This window comes from Leptidea sinapis, chromosome 29, assembly GCF_905404315.1.
Source record: "Leptidea sinapis chromosome 29, ilLepSina1.1, whole genome shotgun sequence".
Classification (NCBI taxonomy): Eukaryota; Metazoa; Arthropoda; class Insecta; order Lepidoptera; family Pieridae; genus Leptidea; species Leptidea sinapis.
This window is the reverse complement of record NC_066293.1, coordinates 8,423,917-8,444,441: the sequence shown is the minus strand read 5'-3', so window position 1 is coordinate 8,444,441 and position 20,525 is coordinate 8,423,917. Positions and strand designations below refer to the sequence as shown.

Here is a 20,525-nt window from a genome sequence, read left to right as displayed (position 1 = left end):
TATCTTCTAACTAAGCTTATAACAATATTAGTACATTTCTTAAAAATAATGACAGTAATTTATGGCATGCTTACAATTCGTTGCTATGGTGACGAGGTAACACAACTTAATATTTAATATTGGCTCAATTGTACAGATGGCGTCTTACTGTAGAAAGAAGTCGATTCAAAACTCTGTGATATACTGATAACCATAGAGAATATACTTAGGTATGGAGGGGTAGAAGTAAGGAGAATAATCTGTGTATATGAAAAAGTGTCCGTGAAAATGCATTAAATTAGGGTGGCGCCACAGTAGCATCAGGGGTAAATCTTAAAAGAAGAGCCAAATATAAAATCTCTCTTTTTGCTCCCTATAATAATTCTTTAAGGTTATATTTACATTATTTTGTACAACATAACTTGTTGAAATTTCCAATAATTAACTACTTTAGTCGAAAATAATATTAATATTTTAACTCAGCATACTTCAATTCGTTTACAATTGCTACATACTTCATAGGTTCATACCATACCCTGTGCCAACACCAGCGCCATTGCGGAAGGTTTGTGAACTGTTATTTACTACATACAGTTGGACACTTTTTCAACTTTTCTCCCATATGAGATGATATTCCTTACCTCTACCCTCCATAGTTCCATACTACGAGCCAGGGGTGGGACAGACGCTTTAAAGTGACATTTTCAGAAGACTTTAGTGCAATCTGTTAGTTAACCCGAAAATGAAAGCTTTGTCAGCTGTCACTCGCTTTGAAACCTTTCAACTTTTCTTTATTTGTGTCACTGCCCACTGGTCATAAAATGGCGGCTACTTCTAGCGTTTGTGCATGTATGTAGCTCTCGTGTTCCATTTTGCTTAATTACACTACTAAATCCATCTTTTATGTTCTATGTTGTGACAAAATTGAATACCTAACTCAACGCGCAATTTCAACATGGTAAAAAATTACAATACCTACATTAAAAAGTAGAGTTAGTTATTTAATTGCGTCACAACATTCAAAATGAATTTTATAATTTGGTGCTTATATATTGTTATTTTCGGGGCCAATCTCCAGATGGCGCTAGTTTTCAAATAGACAGCTCATAATGCGTAGAGAGGGTTCTCTTTTCCCTATATATTATTATACTCTTTGCTACGAGCGTAGAGACGATCCGGTAGTCCGATAACACGTGACCAATTTTGATATGTCATTGTGTCCGCTATTATCAATATATTCGCTTTCCTTTTCTGTCTTGATGTATCTCCGTTATAGATGTTCTCCCTCGCACGCATTGTTTGTCTTTACGCTAGTATATTCAAAGTCTATATTGTAAAAGTGAAAAGTTTTTTTGTACTCACGAAATTAAGAAGTTATTATATTTTGGCATAGCAAAAAAAAATTACCACAAAACTTTAATATAAAAATTTCCAGATGTACACTATCATGTACCGACCGCAACAAAAGTGACAATTTTGAACTCAATTAAACTCTACTGTACTTTTTTTGACCAAGTCAATCATATTTGACTTGATCGCGTCGAGTTGTCGCTCTAATTAAATAACAAAATACTATGTCGTCCTGGTTACCACAGCTGCCTGTACTGTACACAAGATTTAGCAGATATTAGATTACATTTAGATTTGTGACATTGCCAATACTTATTTATGTGTATATATAAATTATATATCTTCATTATAACTTCACACTATACTATAGAAGATTTACCAACTAACTTTATTATGTAGGAAAATCTTGATGCTGTACTTAACGAAACATTCGCTCGCATAATTTTTCCCAAACGCGAAATAAGCAAAAGCAATCAATCTATGAGACGTGTTATATTATGAAACACATTACATTGTATTCGCGCTCTTTATTGCGAAATATTTATATGTTATATATATATATATATATATTTAACATTCATATATATTATGTATAAATGTTCAAAACAAAAGTATTAGGTTATTCAAAAGAATTATTAAAAAACGTTTGTGTGGTAAAGGTAACTACTATAACTTAAATGACTTTCTTAATGATACCACAGATTGGGAATGGAGTGACCGCCCTCAGGCTATTAAATAATAAGTTTAATTGTACAATATAACTTTGTAAACATATTTTTTCGATGAAAAAAAGCCCTCTCAGGTCTGAAGCATTAATTTTGGAATATGTGGTAATTTTTGACTTTCAATAAGTGATGTCACATCCTATTTTGATTAAAATAATTTGAATTTGAAAAAATAATACAAATTAAACGATACTTATTTGACTGAAAACTTACTAGGTATTACAATACCGAAATAAGAAACTCCTTGCCATTATTACGATTTTACCAAAGGTAAGTAAAGCAGTGCTAACGTGCTATACAATATAGCCTCACGCTTATTTATAGCCATAATATGTTAGCCTGGCCTTTTTAGGCCGTATCCCATTTTATCAAAGTTATGTATAAGTTTTACTCAGTACCTACGCCGTACACTCGGTCTAAACAACGGCTACTATGAATTTGATTTCGTATCCTCTTGCTACTCTATAGCCTCTCTCGACATGTCAAAAAAGCTGACATTGTTTTATCTTTATTTATATCGAATAAAAAAAAGACGACTTAAAGGTCTTAATTACCAGGTCATAAAATCCAAAAAAAAAAAAATATTTATATCGCACACGTAGTGTTTAAGTTTTTTTTGGCGGGAACGAGTGAACGAAGGAAGGCGCGCTTATACAAAAAAATGCAAATACATGGGGAAGCGTACAGGTAAAAGGCCGAAGAACGGCCAGAGCGACGCAGAACCAGCAGACGAACTTCCCCTATCCGAATCCTCGGTATCTGACGCGGAGGTGACTGAACGTCTCATTGTAAGAAGAAAGGATAAAGAGAAGTATACCCCTTATAGAGCGACAAATTATTATAGGTTATACGACGAAAATTCAAATAAGAAGGAATTTATTGTATTTCTCAATCGCAAGCAGGGTGAAGTCAAAATATCAGACAAGGACAGGTTGGGTCTGTCAAATGGAATCAGGAGGCATTGCGTATCGGGTGTGTTGCACCTGAGGTCCGTTAATGCTTTTAAAGTTGGTGTTACCTTTGACCTGCCTAACAATGCGAATGTATTTTTAAAAAATGAAAAGTTACTTAGCGAGTTGGAGATGGTTGCCTCAATTCCGGCTTCTGAAACGGAGGTCACTGGAGTTCTTACTTCTGTTCCCACTGATTACTCCAACAAAAAAAATTCATCAATTAATTGCATCGAGTAAAAAAGTTATTGCTGTGAGAAGGTTCATGCGGCGAGTAAAGGACCCACAGGGTGTTGTCTCCTTTGTTCCAACGCAAACTGTTGCAGTCACATTTGCATCAACGTTGTTACCTGAGTATGTAACACTTGATCACTGGAGGCATGAGGTTAATGTATATGTACCCCCTATTAAACAGTGTCTACGCTGTATGAAATTTGGCCATATTGCTAAATTTTGTAGAAACAATGAAGTTTGTTCCATATGTTCTGACAATCACAATTTTAAAATGTGTCCAAAAACTTTAACAAAATGTGCCAACTGTGGTGGAGATCACATAGCTATCTCATCTACCTGTCCTCTGAAAAAACAAAAAATTGAAGAAAACAAAGTGAAGTCCCGTAGTGTTAGATACTCAGATCTCTTCAATGAATCTGCTTTCCCTCAATTAAACTCAAAGTATATTGACACACACCTGAGCAATCTTATAAAATCTGACAAATTTATGAACCTCTTGGTTGAAGCAGTTTTACAAATTTGTACAAATAAAGATAAGTTAACTATAAATTCAAATAGTATTAAGGAAATTCTGAATAACACTTTTAGAAAAAAGACACCTAGTTAATTGTTATTATGGATACATTGAATATAGTGCAGTGGAACGCTCAAAGTATTATTAGTAATAGGCTTATTTTTACAAGGTTTTTATATGAAAATCATATCCATATTGCTATAATTTCGGAAACTTGGTTAAAACCACATCAGTATTTTTTAATAAAAGGCTATAACACAATAAGGAATGATTGTGGTAATAAACACAATGGTGTAGCAATTTTTATTCATAATAATATCACATTTTCTAACATAAATACATATTATGATAGTGCTCTACAAAATGTTTGCATTAAAATTAAAATTAATAACAAAGAACTGAGTATTGTGAGTTTTTACAGTCCTTCCAATTCAAATCCTCCATTTAATAAAAACAATTTAAACAGTTTAATTAAGTCCATTCCAGAGCCAATGATATTTGCAGGTGATTTCAATGCTCATCACATGTTGTGGGGATGTGTTGATACATTGCCTCGAGGTAAAGATGTTTTAGAGGTTATAGATGAGAATGGTCTTGTTATTCTAAATAATGGTCAAGCTACTACAATAGGATCTCCATCTTGGCGTCCTAATGCTCTTGACTTGACTTTGGTAACTCCATCTTTGGCTCTTTTATGTGACTGGTCAGTTATTGACAGTCCTCTGGGCAGTAGTTATCATCTCCCTGTAATAATAAAAATGGCAGTAAGTAGTGATAGTATTAGTTTGCAAAACACATTATGTAATAATCTACATTTGCCCACTCACCCTAATTATAAGCAGGTGAATTGGAATATGTATAGTAACTTAGTTGTTTCTTATTTGGATGATGTTAAATTTGACACTTTATCTTCAATAGATGCTTTTAATTCCTTTTGTAATATTTTACTTTCTGCTGCCAAGCAGTCAATCCCTAGCTGTCTGTTTTCCAAAAGTTCTAATAGTAATAATGCTACTAGTTCTTGTTCACAAAAATCTTTTAAATATCCTTGGTCGCCTTGGTGGAATCAGAGGTGTACAGAAGCAGTTTTAAATGCTAAAAATGGTTACATTAATTTTAAAAACAACTCCACTGATGAAAATTATGTGGAGTTTAAGAGATTGCGGGCTTTAAAAAAACTTATCTTAAAAAGTGAAAGAAGAAATAGCTGGATAGGCTTGTGCAATTCATTTAATCGTTGTACTCCTTTGTCTTCAATTTGGAAATACATGCGCAAATTTAACAAAACTTACATTCCTGACAGTGTGTTGAATGATAGTTGGATTCCAGATTTTCTACAAAAGTATACTTCTGACTTTGTATCAAATGAGTTAACTAACTATGTAAATGTTGTTAATGATAGTAATAAATATTTGATAGAGCCTTTTTCTTTACAAGAACTAAAATCCGCTTTATTTACTAGAAGAGATACATCTTTCGGTCTTGATACCATTCCATATATTTTACTCAAAAAACTTAATTGCCACAGTCTCAACATCTTTTTAAATAATCTTAATCGCCTATGGAAGGAGAATACTATTCCTGCAGAATGGAAAACAGACTGTTTAATCCCAGTTTTAAAGCCAGACAAAAATAAAATGTTACCTGACTCTTATAGACCTATAGCTCTCACGTCTTGTGTTGGGAAGATATTTGAGCAGCTTCTAAAACAACGTCTCGAGTTCTTTATAGAACAAAATTGTCTTTTGCCTAATAATCAGTTTGGTTTTCGCAAAGGTCGGTCTTCTAGGGAGAGTATAGCGCAGTTACAGCTTGATGCGCATCAATGTTTAGCAAGTACCAATCAATATCTTTTGTCTGTATTTTTTGACATCTCAGGTGCCTTCAATAGTGTAAATATTGCCGTGCTTTGTGACGAGTTATCAATGTTAGGGATACCAGGTAAAATAATAAATTGGATGCAATCCTTTTTGACTGACAGAAAAGTATATGTAAAATTTAATAAACATTTGTATGGACCACGACTTTCTTCTCTAGGTGTTTGTCAGGGGGGAATATTGTCTCCTTTAATTTTTATTATGTACATAAGACGATTGAACCTTATTTTGGGGCCAAATATAGTAAACCTACAGTATGCAGATGACTTAGTCGTCTATGTATCGGGAGTTGATCTGATTAATTTAGCCGCTACTATTAATAAAGCACTTGTAAATTTATATCAATACTTTTCTTATCTTAATTTAAATGTAAATCCAACCAAATCAAAAGTCTTTGTGATTGGTCGTAAACGCATCATATTGCCTCCCATTTTATACAATGGCATTCCACTGCCTATTTCATGTGACATAAAATTTCTAGGTGTAACATTTACTCCAAAACTTTCTTGGAAAAAATATACAGATAGTGTTATAATTAAAGCGAATAAAGCTTATAATGTATTAAAATCTTTGTGTGCAACGTCGTGGGGAGCGGACCCTAAAATATTGTTAATTTTGTATAAATCGCTTATTCGTAGTCATTTTGAATATGGCTTTCATTGTTTCGCCGCAGACAGCAAAATTGTTAATAGTCTGGATAAAATACAAAATAAATGTATGCGTACAATTATATTGGGTGCACTTAAAACTAGCCCAATAGCTGCTATGCAAATCGAGGCCAACCTTCCTCCTTTGTGTATTAGATTTAGTTATCTTAAAGAAAGATTTATTTTAAAGCTCTATAGCTTGCCGACGAACAATCTTCTTAAGAATCTTATTGCTTATCAATCGTCTTCATTTCCGAGACAGTTGTTTATCTTGCAAGATTTTTCTTCATTTTTTAAATTTCTACAAGATTTAAATATTCATCGGAATAATGATATACTTCCCTGCCATGCAGGTTCTTTTCGATGTAAATATTCTGCAATTAATGTTGTAATAGATCCAAATTTAACTTCAAAAGAGGAGGTTCATGTATTATTGTCAGAATGGTCTAATTGTAAATTTGTTTATACGGATGGCGCAAAAAACAATAATAATGTTTCTTTTGCAATCTACCTTCCTGAAATTAGGAAGGGTATTGGCTTTAAGATTAATAGATATGCCAGTATTTTTACTGCTGAAGCCGTCGCTATTCTTTTTGCTTTAAAGCATATTAAGAAACAAAATCAACTTAATAAGAAGTGGGTAATAGTTAGTGATAGTATGAGTGTGTTAAAAAGTTTGTCAAATAACAAAATGAGTGCTAACATCAATTACATCATTTTTGCTATAAAGGAATTGTGGTTCGAACTATGTTTAATCGATATTAAAGTGGATTTCGTTTGGGTCCCGTCCCATATAGGAGTAGCAGGAAACGAAAGCGCTGATTTTCTAGCTAGAACTATCATTAATATATCCGATCTATCCCTATATCCTGATTGCAAAGATCTAGACATTAACATACCATATACAGATATAATAAGTAATCTAAAACAGCGTATGACTCTTCTTTGGGGAAGATATTGGTACAATTGTACAGAAGTTGAAAATAAGGCTCATTCGTATACTTTGTTAGATAATCCCGTTAATAGCACACCCTGGTTTTGTAAGTTTAAAAATAACGCTCACAGAAAGTTCTATACTACAATAACACGAATGCGTATTGGTCACTATCGATTGAATTTTCATCTTCATCGCAAAAAAATTGTCTCCTCTCCTTTTTGTGACCATTGTAATAAGCAACAAGATCAGTCTCTGGATCACATCTTTTTTGATTGTTCGTCCTTTGGCATACAGCGCCTTGTGCTGATGGATGAGCTACTGGAAATATATGGTGCACCCAATATAATCCCGCTCTCAGTAATAGATCTATTAAAGGACACATCAACTTATATGTCCTTGTATAAATTTGTATGTAGTACTGTAAATACATTGTAATTTGTAGATACATACGTTGTAAATTTGTTTATAATTATGTAAATACGTTATAACTTGTACATATACAACTAGTAATAGCATAGCGCAATTCGCGAACTGAACAGATAATGTAAATAGGTAGGTATTATTCTAAAAAGTTATGCAAATTACACTGGATTTGACTTTAAGAAAAGGGGAAAATTATTAGAGACTATATTACTGGATTTGGACTTACTAAAAGGAAAATATGGAAAATATTCTTTAGAGAATTATACATTAACGGAAATGGTAAAATAACTGATGACTTTAAGACTGGATTGGATTTGATGAAAGAAACTACTATAAATATTCGCTATCGAATATACATAATTGGAAAAGGAAAATGGAAATAATGTAAGATGAAATGAGAAAACTGGATTGGACTTTTTGTAAAACAAAATAGTGAAAATAATAAATACCAAAGAAATGAAAATACTAACGACAAGGCAGTAAGGCCCCTGGCTATAGCCTGTTCGAAAGAACGAATTAATATAAAAAAAAAAAAAGTAGTGTTTAAATTCTCTTTGCTTACCGGTTAATATGAGTGTAGGTACTTAAATCAAGTCAAATAATCTGTGAGGTAAATAAAATATAATTCAATTACAATTATTCTGTATATAACAAGTAAATAATAAAATTAAAAATAATCTTTTCCGTACGTCCGTACGTATGGATACCTTTCATGTCATTTTATAATATGTACCTGTGGCCACGGACTAGCAAAAAAGGACTCCGCGCCGTGATATTAGTAAGTGAAGCACCTTTATGCTAGTTTGTGTGTGGTTACGGGGTATACCAGTTACACAATTTTTCTTCCTTATATAATCATATATCCACAAATAATTTTATATTATTGTTTTTACACTTATTCACAACGCACGACGGCATTTTTTAAATATTTAATTGCGACGCAAACTGATCTGTCACAGACGATGGCAAAACTCATAATGGCGGCCGATCGGCTTGATTTAGTGTAAGTGTATGCGTGAGGCTATGTATTTATACGTTTACCGGCTTGTTTTGGTGCCTCATTGTTATGTACCTTACATACAGACACGGAGTCCTTATTCTTTAACTCGTCCGTGCCTGTGGCAGGGAAATTGGTCGCAAAATTTATCGTACCTGAATATTTTTTATTATCTAAAGTACCTAACACACTGCGGACTTTCTCAATGAATATGAGCGTTCAATTCAATTTCGTTTAATTAGTAGCTATTTACAAAACAAAAATATTTTTCAATTGTCATCGATTACACTCGTTTCAATATTGTGGCCAAACTTCGCGATTATGCTGACAGTAATTTTTTTTATCAAATTAGAATATGTAATGTGGAACACTTAAGAGTCTTTTCCTTTGATAAAGGATTGGATATCACAGGCATAGTCGCAAAGTGTGGCAACTAATACTACGCTCAATTAAGCCAGTCTCGAACAATATGTGACGTTGATATGCCACATGTTCTGTAAACATTAAAATGCCGGGTTGCGTAATAAGACTTTGTAAAAATAATACTACAAGAAATAAGAAAGACGCTGGGAACACATTTCATCTGTAAGTATTTTGTATTTTATTAATTTCAATGAAAAATAACACGAAGCGTATACAAGCGTTAACAAAATTTGAAAGATGCCATTGAGTGCCAAGATAAGACGCACACAAGCATCTTTACAAATACACCGCACTGTATAAAGCTGCTGTAATAAAAAAGCTATTGTTCTCAGGTAGTACGGTACCTAGTTGGAGCGCAGCGGAGACCAATCCATAATAGAATGTTGACTACATCCCTGACAACACTTACAATGATGATTCTGAAGTTCTCCGAATGTCAGCCTTGCAAAAGGTGGATAATGAGATCATGAGGCGTGCACTTTAAACTTTTTGGAACTATTGACTGCTTTCAGCTGATCACTTTTGCAACTCTTCCCTATAGTAGATTACTCACCGAGCCTCTTCACACCCAACAACGTCTACACCGCTGTCGCGGTACCCTTATATTATACAACCTTGTATAATTAATGTCAAAGTACACCCAAAACTAATAAATTACATGCGAAATAATGTTATATCAAATGTATGAACCTCTACAAGTAGGAAACTGTTTTCGAGGTTAATCTGTGTACAGTACTAGAAGCGGAGGAACAGCGCTGTACGAAATGGAGCACTGCACGCATGATACAAACTAACTATTACTCTTTTTATGCCAGTTTGTCGCGTTGTCTAGTCTCCACAACGGAAACACAGGAGTCACGGAGTGTTGCCAGCCTTAAGCCCGGTATCCACCAAAGCGGAGAGGAGAGGTTTTTGATAACAATCAGATTTCGTAATTTCTACATCTCTCCGCTTAGCTTAGGTGGAAATGAATGAAGGATGAAGAAAAGTCTCAATTTACTATGGAATCGACGAGCGATCAAACCGCGCGGTAGGGCGGAGATGCGTCATGCGTGTAGGCAGGCCATCACTTGACCGATATCGAGCTCTCACAGCCCCTCTCCGTTTTGGTGGAAATATCCTGACAGTTTCGCGGCTTATCTCCTCTCGTCTCCGCTTTGGAGGATACCGGGAATTATGGTGCGTACATAATGGTGAAATGAATTCGCTGTACATACAGTGCTGCAATGTATCATGAAACGTGTTGTAACATTTTCTCATAGTTTGGACGTCTTGTGCGTGCGAAATGTGCATTTAACGCGCAACGACCATTACAAGCCGCGTTCGCGGCTGAAGGGCGGAAACAGACGTACGAGGGAGGTTGGTAGTAAATGAGCGGTAAGAAATAATTTTATAAATATTGTAAATCCGTTATTAGATGTAAGTCCTACAAAATAGTATTATTATAACCTAATTTAAGTTCTGTGGATTTTGTGATGCTTTAAATAAATAAATAAAAGAACGCGCTATGCGTCCACGCTTGCAGGGAACATGCAACGAAAGGTAGAATGATACAATTCACCAGTCTGTACTCACCTTTAGAAGATTAGAGAACGCTTGTTATTTAACGGTCACTTTTGATACGTAGATTCTTCTTACCATCCATATCTATGGAATTTCGTGAGTATTGGCAGCGTGATCAATAACCATCGGCATAGCCGGTCGTCGTCCTATTCCGTAGAATAGAATAAAAAATATCTTATTCGCATAATATCAAAATAGAACTCTTAAAACTACCCACAAAAAATGAAACAAATCGAATAATTCACTTTATTTATAACTTATTTCACGATAAATAACACGCAATACGCAACGGACGTAAATAAATATAAACGCAACAATAATCATCTTAATCATGATATAAGGCCCAGTATCCACCAAAGCGGAGAGATGTCTTGTTTTTCCATAGAATTTTGTGCCGCGTTGAGCGATCCAGCGGCACGGCAGAGCGGAGATGCATGTCGGGCAGCCGAGCGGCGCCCCTCTTCCAGCTGCCTTCTACCCGCGCCTCGCACTTCCGATAACGTTATTTAGCGTCGTTACTTTTGTACACATCACTTGACTGATTTCGATCTCTCACAGCTGACATCTCCTGTCCGCATTGGTGGAAATTACCTGACAGCTTCGCGGCTTATCTCCTCTCTTCTCCGCTTTGGTGGGTACCGGGCCTAACTCTACTCCTCACAATCGCGCTTCGAAAATACTCAGTATTATGACATTATGTAAGCTGTGCTTGAATTATTAGTGACCACAGAAAATCGGTAACTCAAATTTCGGAACAGAGATTAGAATTTACAAGCCAGCTATGATAGAGGCCGGGTCTTCGACTCCTTGTTTGATTTTCCGCAGGAATAGAACAGCTTCACGGCCGTCAATTAGTCTGTGGTCGTAAGTAAGCGCTATGTACATCATTGGGCGAATCACAACTTGCCCATTTAGAGCAATAGGCCGCTCAAAGATTCCATGCATTCCCAAAATTCCGGATTGAGGTGGGTTCACAATTGGTGTACCCATAAGCGATCCGAATACTCCACCATTGCTTATCGTGAATGTTCCACCATCCATTTCTTCGATTGTTAACTTGCCCGCTCGTGCTTTCTCTGCTAATCCAGCAATGGTCAACTCAATATCGGCATATGTCATTGTCTGCACGTTTCTTATTACGGGGACTACTAGACCTTTCGGTGTCGCAACAGCTACTGATATGTCTACGTAATCGCGGTATACAATTTCGTTGCCGTCAATAACAGCATTCACAACAGGCTGATCTTGTAACGCACTAGCAGCCGCCTTCACAAATGGGGACATTAAACCTAGTTTAACTCCGAACTTCTTTGTGAATGCTTCAAGATTTTTCTTGCGGAAGGCCATTATATGCGACATGTCCACTTCGTTAAATGTCGTGAGTAACGCGTTAGTATCTTGCGCTTGCTTCAGTCGCTCAGCAATTCTTTGCCTCATTCGGTTCATTTTAACTCGCTGCTCACTCCGAGTCCCAACGATTTCTTTACTGTAATCTGAAGGTGGTACTTTGACTGAGGCTGTTTCAATGGCCTGGGCATGTCGGATTGCTGCTACAGGGATTGAGGAGATTGGCCCTCCAGACGATGGGGCTTTAGGGGGAGTTTGTGGAGGTGGTGGGGGAGGAGGGGATGGAGTCGCAGGCTGAGGGATGGGAGGCGGAGGCGGAGCCGTAGGTGTTGGCGTTTGGGGTGGAGAAGGCGCTTCAGCTTTAGGAGGCTCAGGAGCTGGTGCAGCGGCTTTCTTAGGCGCGTCACCAGTAATCTCAAGTCGGAAAAGTTTCTGTCCAGCTTTAACTGTGTCCCCATCATTGACATAAAATTCTTTTATGATACCGTTGTCTGGTGCCATCACAGGTATTGCGGTTTTGTCTGTTTCAATCTCCAGGACGACCTCGTCTGCTGCTACTGCATCTCCAACTTTTTTGTCCATTTTTACGTCACCTTCTGAGACTGAGTCGGGGAAACTGGGCGTCGTAACATCCTGTTCGGCTTGTAATGGGTTTGTGAAGTGGATTGATGCAGTTTGGTTATGGGCTGTGAGTACCCTTGGTTGCGCTAAGCGAGATGATGTGGGTATCGCTCCGTAGACCTTGGGCACCTCCGAAGACCTGAACCGGGTGGCCAGGCCCTGCCTCCGGTATATTGTTTGAAGATGTTTAGAGCAACGGCGCAACATGGTAGCTATGGTTTACCCTGGAAATAAAACGTAAAGTAAGTTATATTTAAGAAGTATTATTTAACCTAAAACAAATATGTTAATATAATTTAACTAGCTGACCCAGTAAACGTTGTATTGCCAATTAAGGTAATAAAAAAAAATCAATAATTAAAATTTTTAGCATAAAAAAAACAACCGATTCTCAGACCTACCAAATATATTGTACATAATATTTGTCGTATTACAATTATTGTATTCTATTGCCATCTTGCAACCCTATTGCAAATCTGTGGATGGAACAGAATAATATAAAAATCACCATACAAAAATAGGTGTTGATCGTAGACGGGTGAAAATTTGAAACATAATAAAATAAAAATTTTGTTAAAAAATATATTTAGGGGTGGGTCACCCTTTCATTTAGGTGTATGAAACATAGATGTTGGCCGATTATCAGACCTACCTGACATGCACACAAAATTTCATATATCGGTTTAGCCGTTTCGGAGGAGTTTGGTAACAAAGACCGGGACACGAGAATTTTATATACTTATTAGATTATATTATGTATTACTATTTATGTATTTTACAGATAATGAAATATTGATATCATTCATTAAAATACGAAAAGTTACTCTCTCTCTTTTCATCTTCACTCACTTATATCTCCCTCTCAATTTCCGTTCGCCTCACCCGATCACAATTTTCGTAACGCTCTCGCCACGCATTCACCAGCTTACTCCCCAAGTCAAGAGTGCGTAAAGAAGTGTTACTTTCAAAAATAATCATGAAAAAACCAAGTATCACAGCGCCTAACTATATAATTATTAGCTGTTAGTTCTTAAGGCGACACTATATGCCAGCGACCTTGAGTAATATGAGATCACGGCTGCCGGCCCGCCATCTATGTAACAAAGCCAATATTTTCAAAATTCTTGGGTGGAAAACAGTTTATATGCTTAAAATCCGCGTTATTCACTACTAATCTGAATAAATGAACCTACACAAAAAAGTACAAGCTATAAGAATAACTTTTCTGAGTGAAGTACCAAAAAAATGCGTCACGCCATGCCAAAAAACTTGTTTAACTTCAAAGAAATGTGGTAGTTCAAAAAGGCTCGGCAGTGTTAACTATAACCAACAGCAAGCATTAGCAACCTACAAATAAGACTTACTAAGAAGGATATGTGTAACAGGATTAAGTAGTGTTCATAGCTCGAAATGCTATACTTTCACCACAAAACTTGTATAAAACACCATGTTTGCGTGTTTTCTGCTTACTCTTCGCCTTAAGTAATTTGTTTAGAAATCACTTGAAGAAGAAACTGTTAATGCTCACTACAAAGCTAAGTAAACTTAACAAATCATTATTTATCAACAATTGATTCCTATTTTATGATAAGGTTCACGAAAACATATTAATGGAAATTTCTCTCAACAAAATCAAAGACTATAATTATTAAAACTTTGGTATATTTCGTCCTAAAGGTTTTGAACGGTCAATTATTAATTTTAGTAAATATATTAAGGAAATAGAATAGACAGTCTCTCAAAGAAAAATTCAAAGAAATAAATATTATGACTGTTCATTGTCAGTACATTTATGAAAATTTAATATACGTTCACAAAAATCGTCACCTTTCTGCTCTTAATAGTGATTTTCATTATTATAACACTAGAAATAAGGGATTGCTTGTAACTAATTCTAGTAGGCTTAATAAGATACATAATAGCTTTAAGGGTAAATGTATACACTTCTATAATAAAGTCCCAGCCACTGCTCAGGCATTATCTATAAAAAAAATTAAATGTTTTATAAAAAAATGGCTCTGTCGTAAATCCTATTACTCCACTGCTGAATATCTATATGATCGGACAGCCTGGGACTAGATTGTGATTATTTTACAGCGATAGAAATGACTGTACAATATTGTATATTATTATTGAAAAGAGCACAAAAAAAGAATGCTGGGAGAGTTTCTTGCGCCGTTTCTTCTCTGTCAGAGCGCCGTTTGTTTCCGAAGCGGTGGTAGTATCTAGTAGTTATTAGAAATGACATCAAAAAGAATTCTAAAGAAATCAATTTTGAGAAAATAAATGCTTTTTATGCCTTTTAATAATTGAGTAAGTACACAGATTTAAATAAAATATACGTTTTAATGTACAGCTATTTAGTCCAAATCAAATCAATTAAAATCACTTTATTCATGTGTGGGTCAAGGACTTCAACACTTATGAATGTCAAAAGTTTTATTTTTTTTAAAGTATCCCCATTTCGTAAAAGGTTGAGCTTAAATAAGAAGTGGAAAGAAACTCTTTGCCACTCTTCTATATCTTTATTTACAGTTTCAGCATTTTACATTATATTTTATACAATGTATGTAAAGTGATGCCCTAAAACAATAGAATTTAAGTTTTAACCTAATTGTATAAGTAAAATAAAAAGATGTCTTAGCTAATATAATTATATTATTCTTAAATATAAATATCCCTGAAGACAGGACTGAACAGGCAACACAAGCACTGTCGTTTACTAGCATGACGCATGGACCAGCAATCGCCACCCTCGCACATATCTTAGGTAACGTATCGAACCGTCCCACGACGTCACCACGAGCAGTGCCACTTAAGCGAACATGACAAGCTCTGCCCTGGGTTAACTCAACTAAAACAACTTGGATCATTTATATGTCTATATAGACTGTGACAGCTGTGATCACGTAAAAAAAATTGAAGTTCACAGTTAGCCTCTATTTTCAGCAATTCACACCAGCAGAAAGTGACATACAAATCACGAGTGTAACCCCTCGTTTACACCAAGGTATTATACACGTATTTGACAGGGGTCATGCAAATTACAGATACAAGTTACAAAATACGAAAACATAAAACTTGTCGTAGACAATATTTGTATGAAACTTGTCTGATGAAATTGTTAGTCACCTATAAGTTGTCTGCATGTATATGATCTGATGTTTTATACTTGTTGTAGGCTTTTGCTAATCTTGTTTAAGACATGTCTGAGCAGATGTTAATGAATTTGACAACACAATTGACTAATGGCACAGACAATAGAAAGTGAAGGTACTGTGGAACTTTGATTCATGAGTTGTTATAAATATAAATTAACAATACTTGTTAAAAACATGTATGTTTTATGTTGGTGTGCACACTGTCAATGTATCAGACTGTATCAAATATGTCTCAGATCTATATGTGAATGCAAATGTGTTTTATACTTGTATAAAATCTTGTTTGCAACACAGTGTGTACGCAAGAATGTTTCAGACGAAGACGAAGAATTATGTTTTGACAAGTATTCTACAAGTTTTGTATAAAACAATTTTTGACTTGTTTATTGGTCTAAATGAGGGGTAAGAAATAGCTTATCACATACACTAAAGTAATAAACCTGGCCTGTTTTCATCAGTTGTACAACAGCAAGAGGCTCTATCAAGATGTATAAATTATCTAAGTAAAATACCTAACAGATGTGTTCCTTGATGTGACGACTGGGACAGAAGTGCATTATTATCTATAGACATGTTACCGGAATACATGTATGAAAGAAAATCCATTACTAACACTATAGTGGGCCAAAAATGTATACTCTAAACTTGATGGTGTACTTTTAAACATGGTCTAGGTTATGGTCCGCCTTCCACAGAAGCCACTACGGATAGAATAGAAGTCAAAGTAAAATAACTTCATCTTAGCCCTTTTTTATAGTAACTATAAATATTTATTTTAAATTACTGGATTTACCATATTATGCTTGGAAAAAGTAGAGCTTGTGAGAAGAACATACAAGAAATTCAATGGCCACTCTTTTCAATCAAAGATTATTTTACAATGGCTGTAATACACATAACAAATTAGTTTGTAAGGTGCTGCATTCAATATATGAATCATGTTTAAAGAATATAGATTATTTCATAAAAAGTAATAAAGAATAAACTGTATAAGGGGGCGTCCATAAATTACGTGAGGTGTTTTTTTGAATTTTCTGTATCTCCCTCCCCCCCTGGTGAGATGTCGTGAGATTTTATTCAACCCCATCCCCCAATCTCACGTGATATTTTTTAAAATGTGGGTTTCTTATATTAACGCGTTGGATTATTATTGTAAAAAGAAAAAAATATTTGTAATGTAAATTAAGCTATTTGGTATTAAACAAATATGGTGGTTTGACAGTCAGTTGTTGTATAATGTTGAAGAATAAATGAAATTACTTTTTTTCGAACGAATTAGTGAACAATCTGGTTTTAAATGGACCAAAATAGTATATTTCCCCCCCTTAAAAATCTCACGTAATTTATGGACGCCCCCTAAGCGCCGTTTTTTCAATCCTCAGATAAATAAACAAATTAACTATTGAGAGAATAAAATTAACTTACTGATTATCTAACAATTAAACGTGATCAATTTTTCAATCACTTTTTAACCTTAATTTTACTTAATAACTTAACTTCACACTTAGTGCAAGTGAGACGGACATATATATCATTTGACACATAAGACAGAATAAGGATGTTTATTTGACAATAGATGATTATCACAGCAATTATTATCAACAAACCTTAAATTCACTCGAATTTTCCATTTGTAAAATTTTCAAATTGCATTTTTTCATTTCATCATTTAAATATAAATGATCATATTTTGAATGCATCCCACCCTTTAGAAGTTAGACAAAAACCTCTTATGTGTTCTTTATTTGTTTTTTTTTAATAAACCAAGTTACTCATTATTTAGAACATACCTACATACTTAGAAACTGTATATCAGATCAGCTACCTTAATTTTTTCTTCATGTCATGTTAAATTCATATTTGCAAATGGAATTAGTAAATATTTGAGTATTCCATACATGTGGGTTGGGCTACTAAGTCATGTCATTTAAAGAGTGACAGTAGGGCTGCCATTTTTTGTCAGTCGGTTAATATGAATCATGTGACCAAATTTGTGTTTTGACTCAATTTCGTTGACATAATTGTGGTTTGGAATGTTTTTCTGGAATAACGTCCAATTAATTTGCTAAAATTAAAATATTATTTTTTTCTTGCTCATACATGTAGTTTAAGAGGCATCGCTAGGTGAAAGTCTGATTCCACTACTCGGATGTATTGACTCCCTAACTCCACTATAGATTAATTAGTAGTAATGGTAACAAGTTTCAATAAGTTACGCCTTTTAAAGAACTACCACTTTAACTGCTCGCTAATAAGATTCATTTGAAATCATACCCAGTTTGTAGCTGCTTTTATAAGTACCGTAAAAGCTCCTTATTCATCCTTCCTTAATTTGAATTTTCACTGTTCACGGACAAAAAAATGTGACCCAATTCCTATATTGGCGACTATAGATTTCTTTTTTTGCCGATCTTATCTGTACAGATATATTAATAAAAAGGATTTCAATAGGTATCCAACAACCAGCTTTGTGATAACATTGTCAAAAGGACTAATAATAAATATAATACACCTTATTACACCCAATTGAAGGAGTCAATACAGAGAAAAAGTATTTTTTTTATTTTGGCACCAAGGAATTACCATAGCATATTCAAAGTTTCTGTATTTTCAGCATATTTTCGGCTAAAGCTATTACTGTATGTAAAAAGCAGGTTTATTGTGCATTTCTCAAAATAGAGGTTAGTTATAAACACAATTTATTAAAGAGGTTAAAAGCCAACATAACGGATCGACATTTTCACAGCTGTTATAGTCTATCTAGATGTATAAATGATCTAAGGTCTTAAGGTAGGAGGATGATTGAATTATTACTATTTGGGCCATAACAACCTAGAACAAGAAATTATTGATGAAATTAGTAGGCCCATGTGTCATCTTGCATTTTGTTAATATGAAATGTAAAAAAAAGTATGTAATTTATTGTAAATAAAAATAATTTCAGTATATGACCACTCTTCTTTCTTTTTGTTACTCTTGTTCAAGAAGCATGCTTACACAAACATTTCAAGCTCTAAAGGTTGATACATCCAATACACAATAATTTATATTTTTACAGTTAATTCTTTATTACTTTTTATGAAATATTTGGTATTTAAAACACTTTTAAGAAACACAATATATTGGATGCAGCACCTTATAAACTAATTTATTATTTATATTACAATGACCTGTATAGCCGAGTGTTTAGCGATCCTACCTACTAAGCTAGAGGTTCCGGGTTCGAATCCTGGTAGGTGCAAAAGCATTTATATGATAAATATGGATGTTTGTTTCCGAGTCATGGATGTTTAGATGTATTTATGTATGTTTATATGAATTTATGTATGTTTGAGTAAGTATATTGTATTAAATATATCATTGTCTTGTAACCCATAGCACAGGCTATATATGCTTAACTTGGGGCAAGATAATTTGTGTAAAAAGTGTGTCAATATTATTATTATATTACAGTCATTGTAAAATACTCTATTTGATTGAAAAGAGTGGCTGTTGAGTTTCTTGTATGAGCTGTACTTTTACCTAACATATGGTAGATTAAGTAATTAAAAAGAAATATTTATAGTGACAATTCAAAAGCGCTTAATTTAAGCCTAATTGAATAAACTCTATTTGACTTTGGTAAACATTGCCTTGTAAGTTTACCATTACTATCTTATCTAATAAGTACACAAAATATATCACACAAGGCATATTCTTAAAATTAATTCTTTAAGAATTTTTTTGATGTATTTTATTAATATGTCAAATCATAATTGAAAAGGGATGTCAAAAAGTAAAGAAGTTGGAATATTTGAAAATAGAATAGAACTTTAAATATAAAAATCATATTATAAACCACAAAATCAAGTTAAATAAAAAAACAAACAATTATTAATAACTGATAGTAAATCTTATCAGACTGCATTATGAATAATTTCAAGGTTAGGTTAGTTAGAGAAAAACGAAAGAATACTATGAGTAGAATGTAAACACATAAAAATTTTTACATTGAGATTATTTTTACATTACATTTAAGATTGTAAAAATAAAGTCATAAATCTTGCTGATGAGTAACCTCTTTTGTTGTTGAAGTATGGGCAGCGGAGATAACCAAACATCAGGTAGCCTGCACACTCGTTTATCCCTCTATTCTATAAAATAATAACAGGTAACACTCTTACCTTAGACGCGGTAAACGACCATATACGTAAATAGAAGTTCCAGCCAGCTGCCAGTTAGATAAGATTACATAAGCTCAGTCCCATGACATTCCAACACCTGCGATGGATAGAACTGTGTTATTGATTTTTCGTAGATTTATTAATTATAAGTGCATGTTTTTATCACTCACAGTAAGAATAAAGAATACACTTTATTTTTTTATGTTGCGATACTACTTTCAGGATAAGGTCGATGCCCAAGATTTAAATTTTAGATAAATTACTTTCGGTCCGCCAATTTTACCAACTCTCGATCTAGTTGGCTCCCCTGGGGCTATGCCCTTACAGACTGACAGTGACAGATGAGCTGTCAATTTACTTCTCATTTGGCCAAATTTGGCATTTGGTATAGAACTACTTTACATTAATTACATAATTATTTTTAATAGTTATTATTTTAAAAATCAAACAAAATTATTTATTTTTTGTTAGTGTCTTATTATAATTCATATTGACTATTCCTTTTGATTCTTCTTTTGGGACTTTCTCTAATACTTTTTTTTTAGGTATACCTAATGGAATGTGTACAGTGCGTTCACAGTTATTTTACCTCTAGCCGTTAGGTTAGCTAACCT

General features: G+C 34.2%; 1 protein-coding gene across 2 annotated transcripts; it reads right to left on the bottom strand.

Moving 5' to 3' along the window:
- Positions 1-10,851: 10,851 nt before the first annotated feature.
- On the bottom strand, positions 10,852-20,240 carry LOC126973395 (dihydrolipoyllysine-residue succinyltransferase component of 2-oxoglutarate dehydrogenase complex, mitochondrial-like). 2 transcript variants are annotated; one of them, XM_050820647.1, is made up of 3 exons: positions 20,082-20,240; positions 19,912-20,008; positions 10,852-12,811 (listed from the first exon to the last, which is right to left on the bottom strand). In XM_050820647.1, exon 3 carries the CDS (start codon positions 12,792-12,794, stop codon positions 11,388-11,390), a length of 1,407 nt encoding a protein of 468 aa, XP_050676604.1. In that variant the 5' UTR covers positions 12,795-12,811; positions 19,912-20,008; positions 20,082-20,240; the 3' UTR covers positions 10,852-11,387. The 2 variants fall into 2 exon arrangements, with proteins under 2 accessions (XP_050676604.1, XP_050676606.1); XM_050820649.1 differs by lacking the exons at positions 19,912-20,008; positions 20,082-20,240 and adding an exon at positions 19,806-19,824.
- Positions 20,241-20,525: the final 285 nt, after the last annotated feature.

Bases quoted from the DNA above. Each gene is read 5' to 3' on its own strand.
- LOC126973395 (XM_050820647.1), bottom strand. From the start codon at position 12,794: ATGTTGCGCCGTTGCTCTAAACATCTTCAAACAATATACCGGAGGCAG.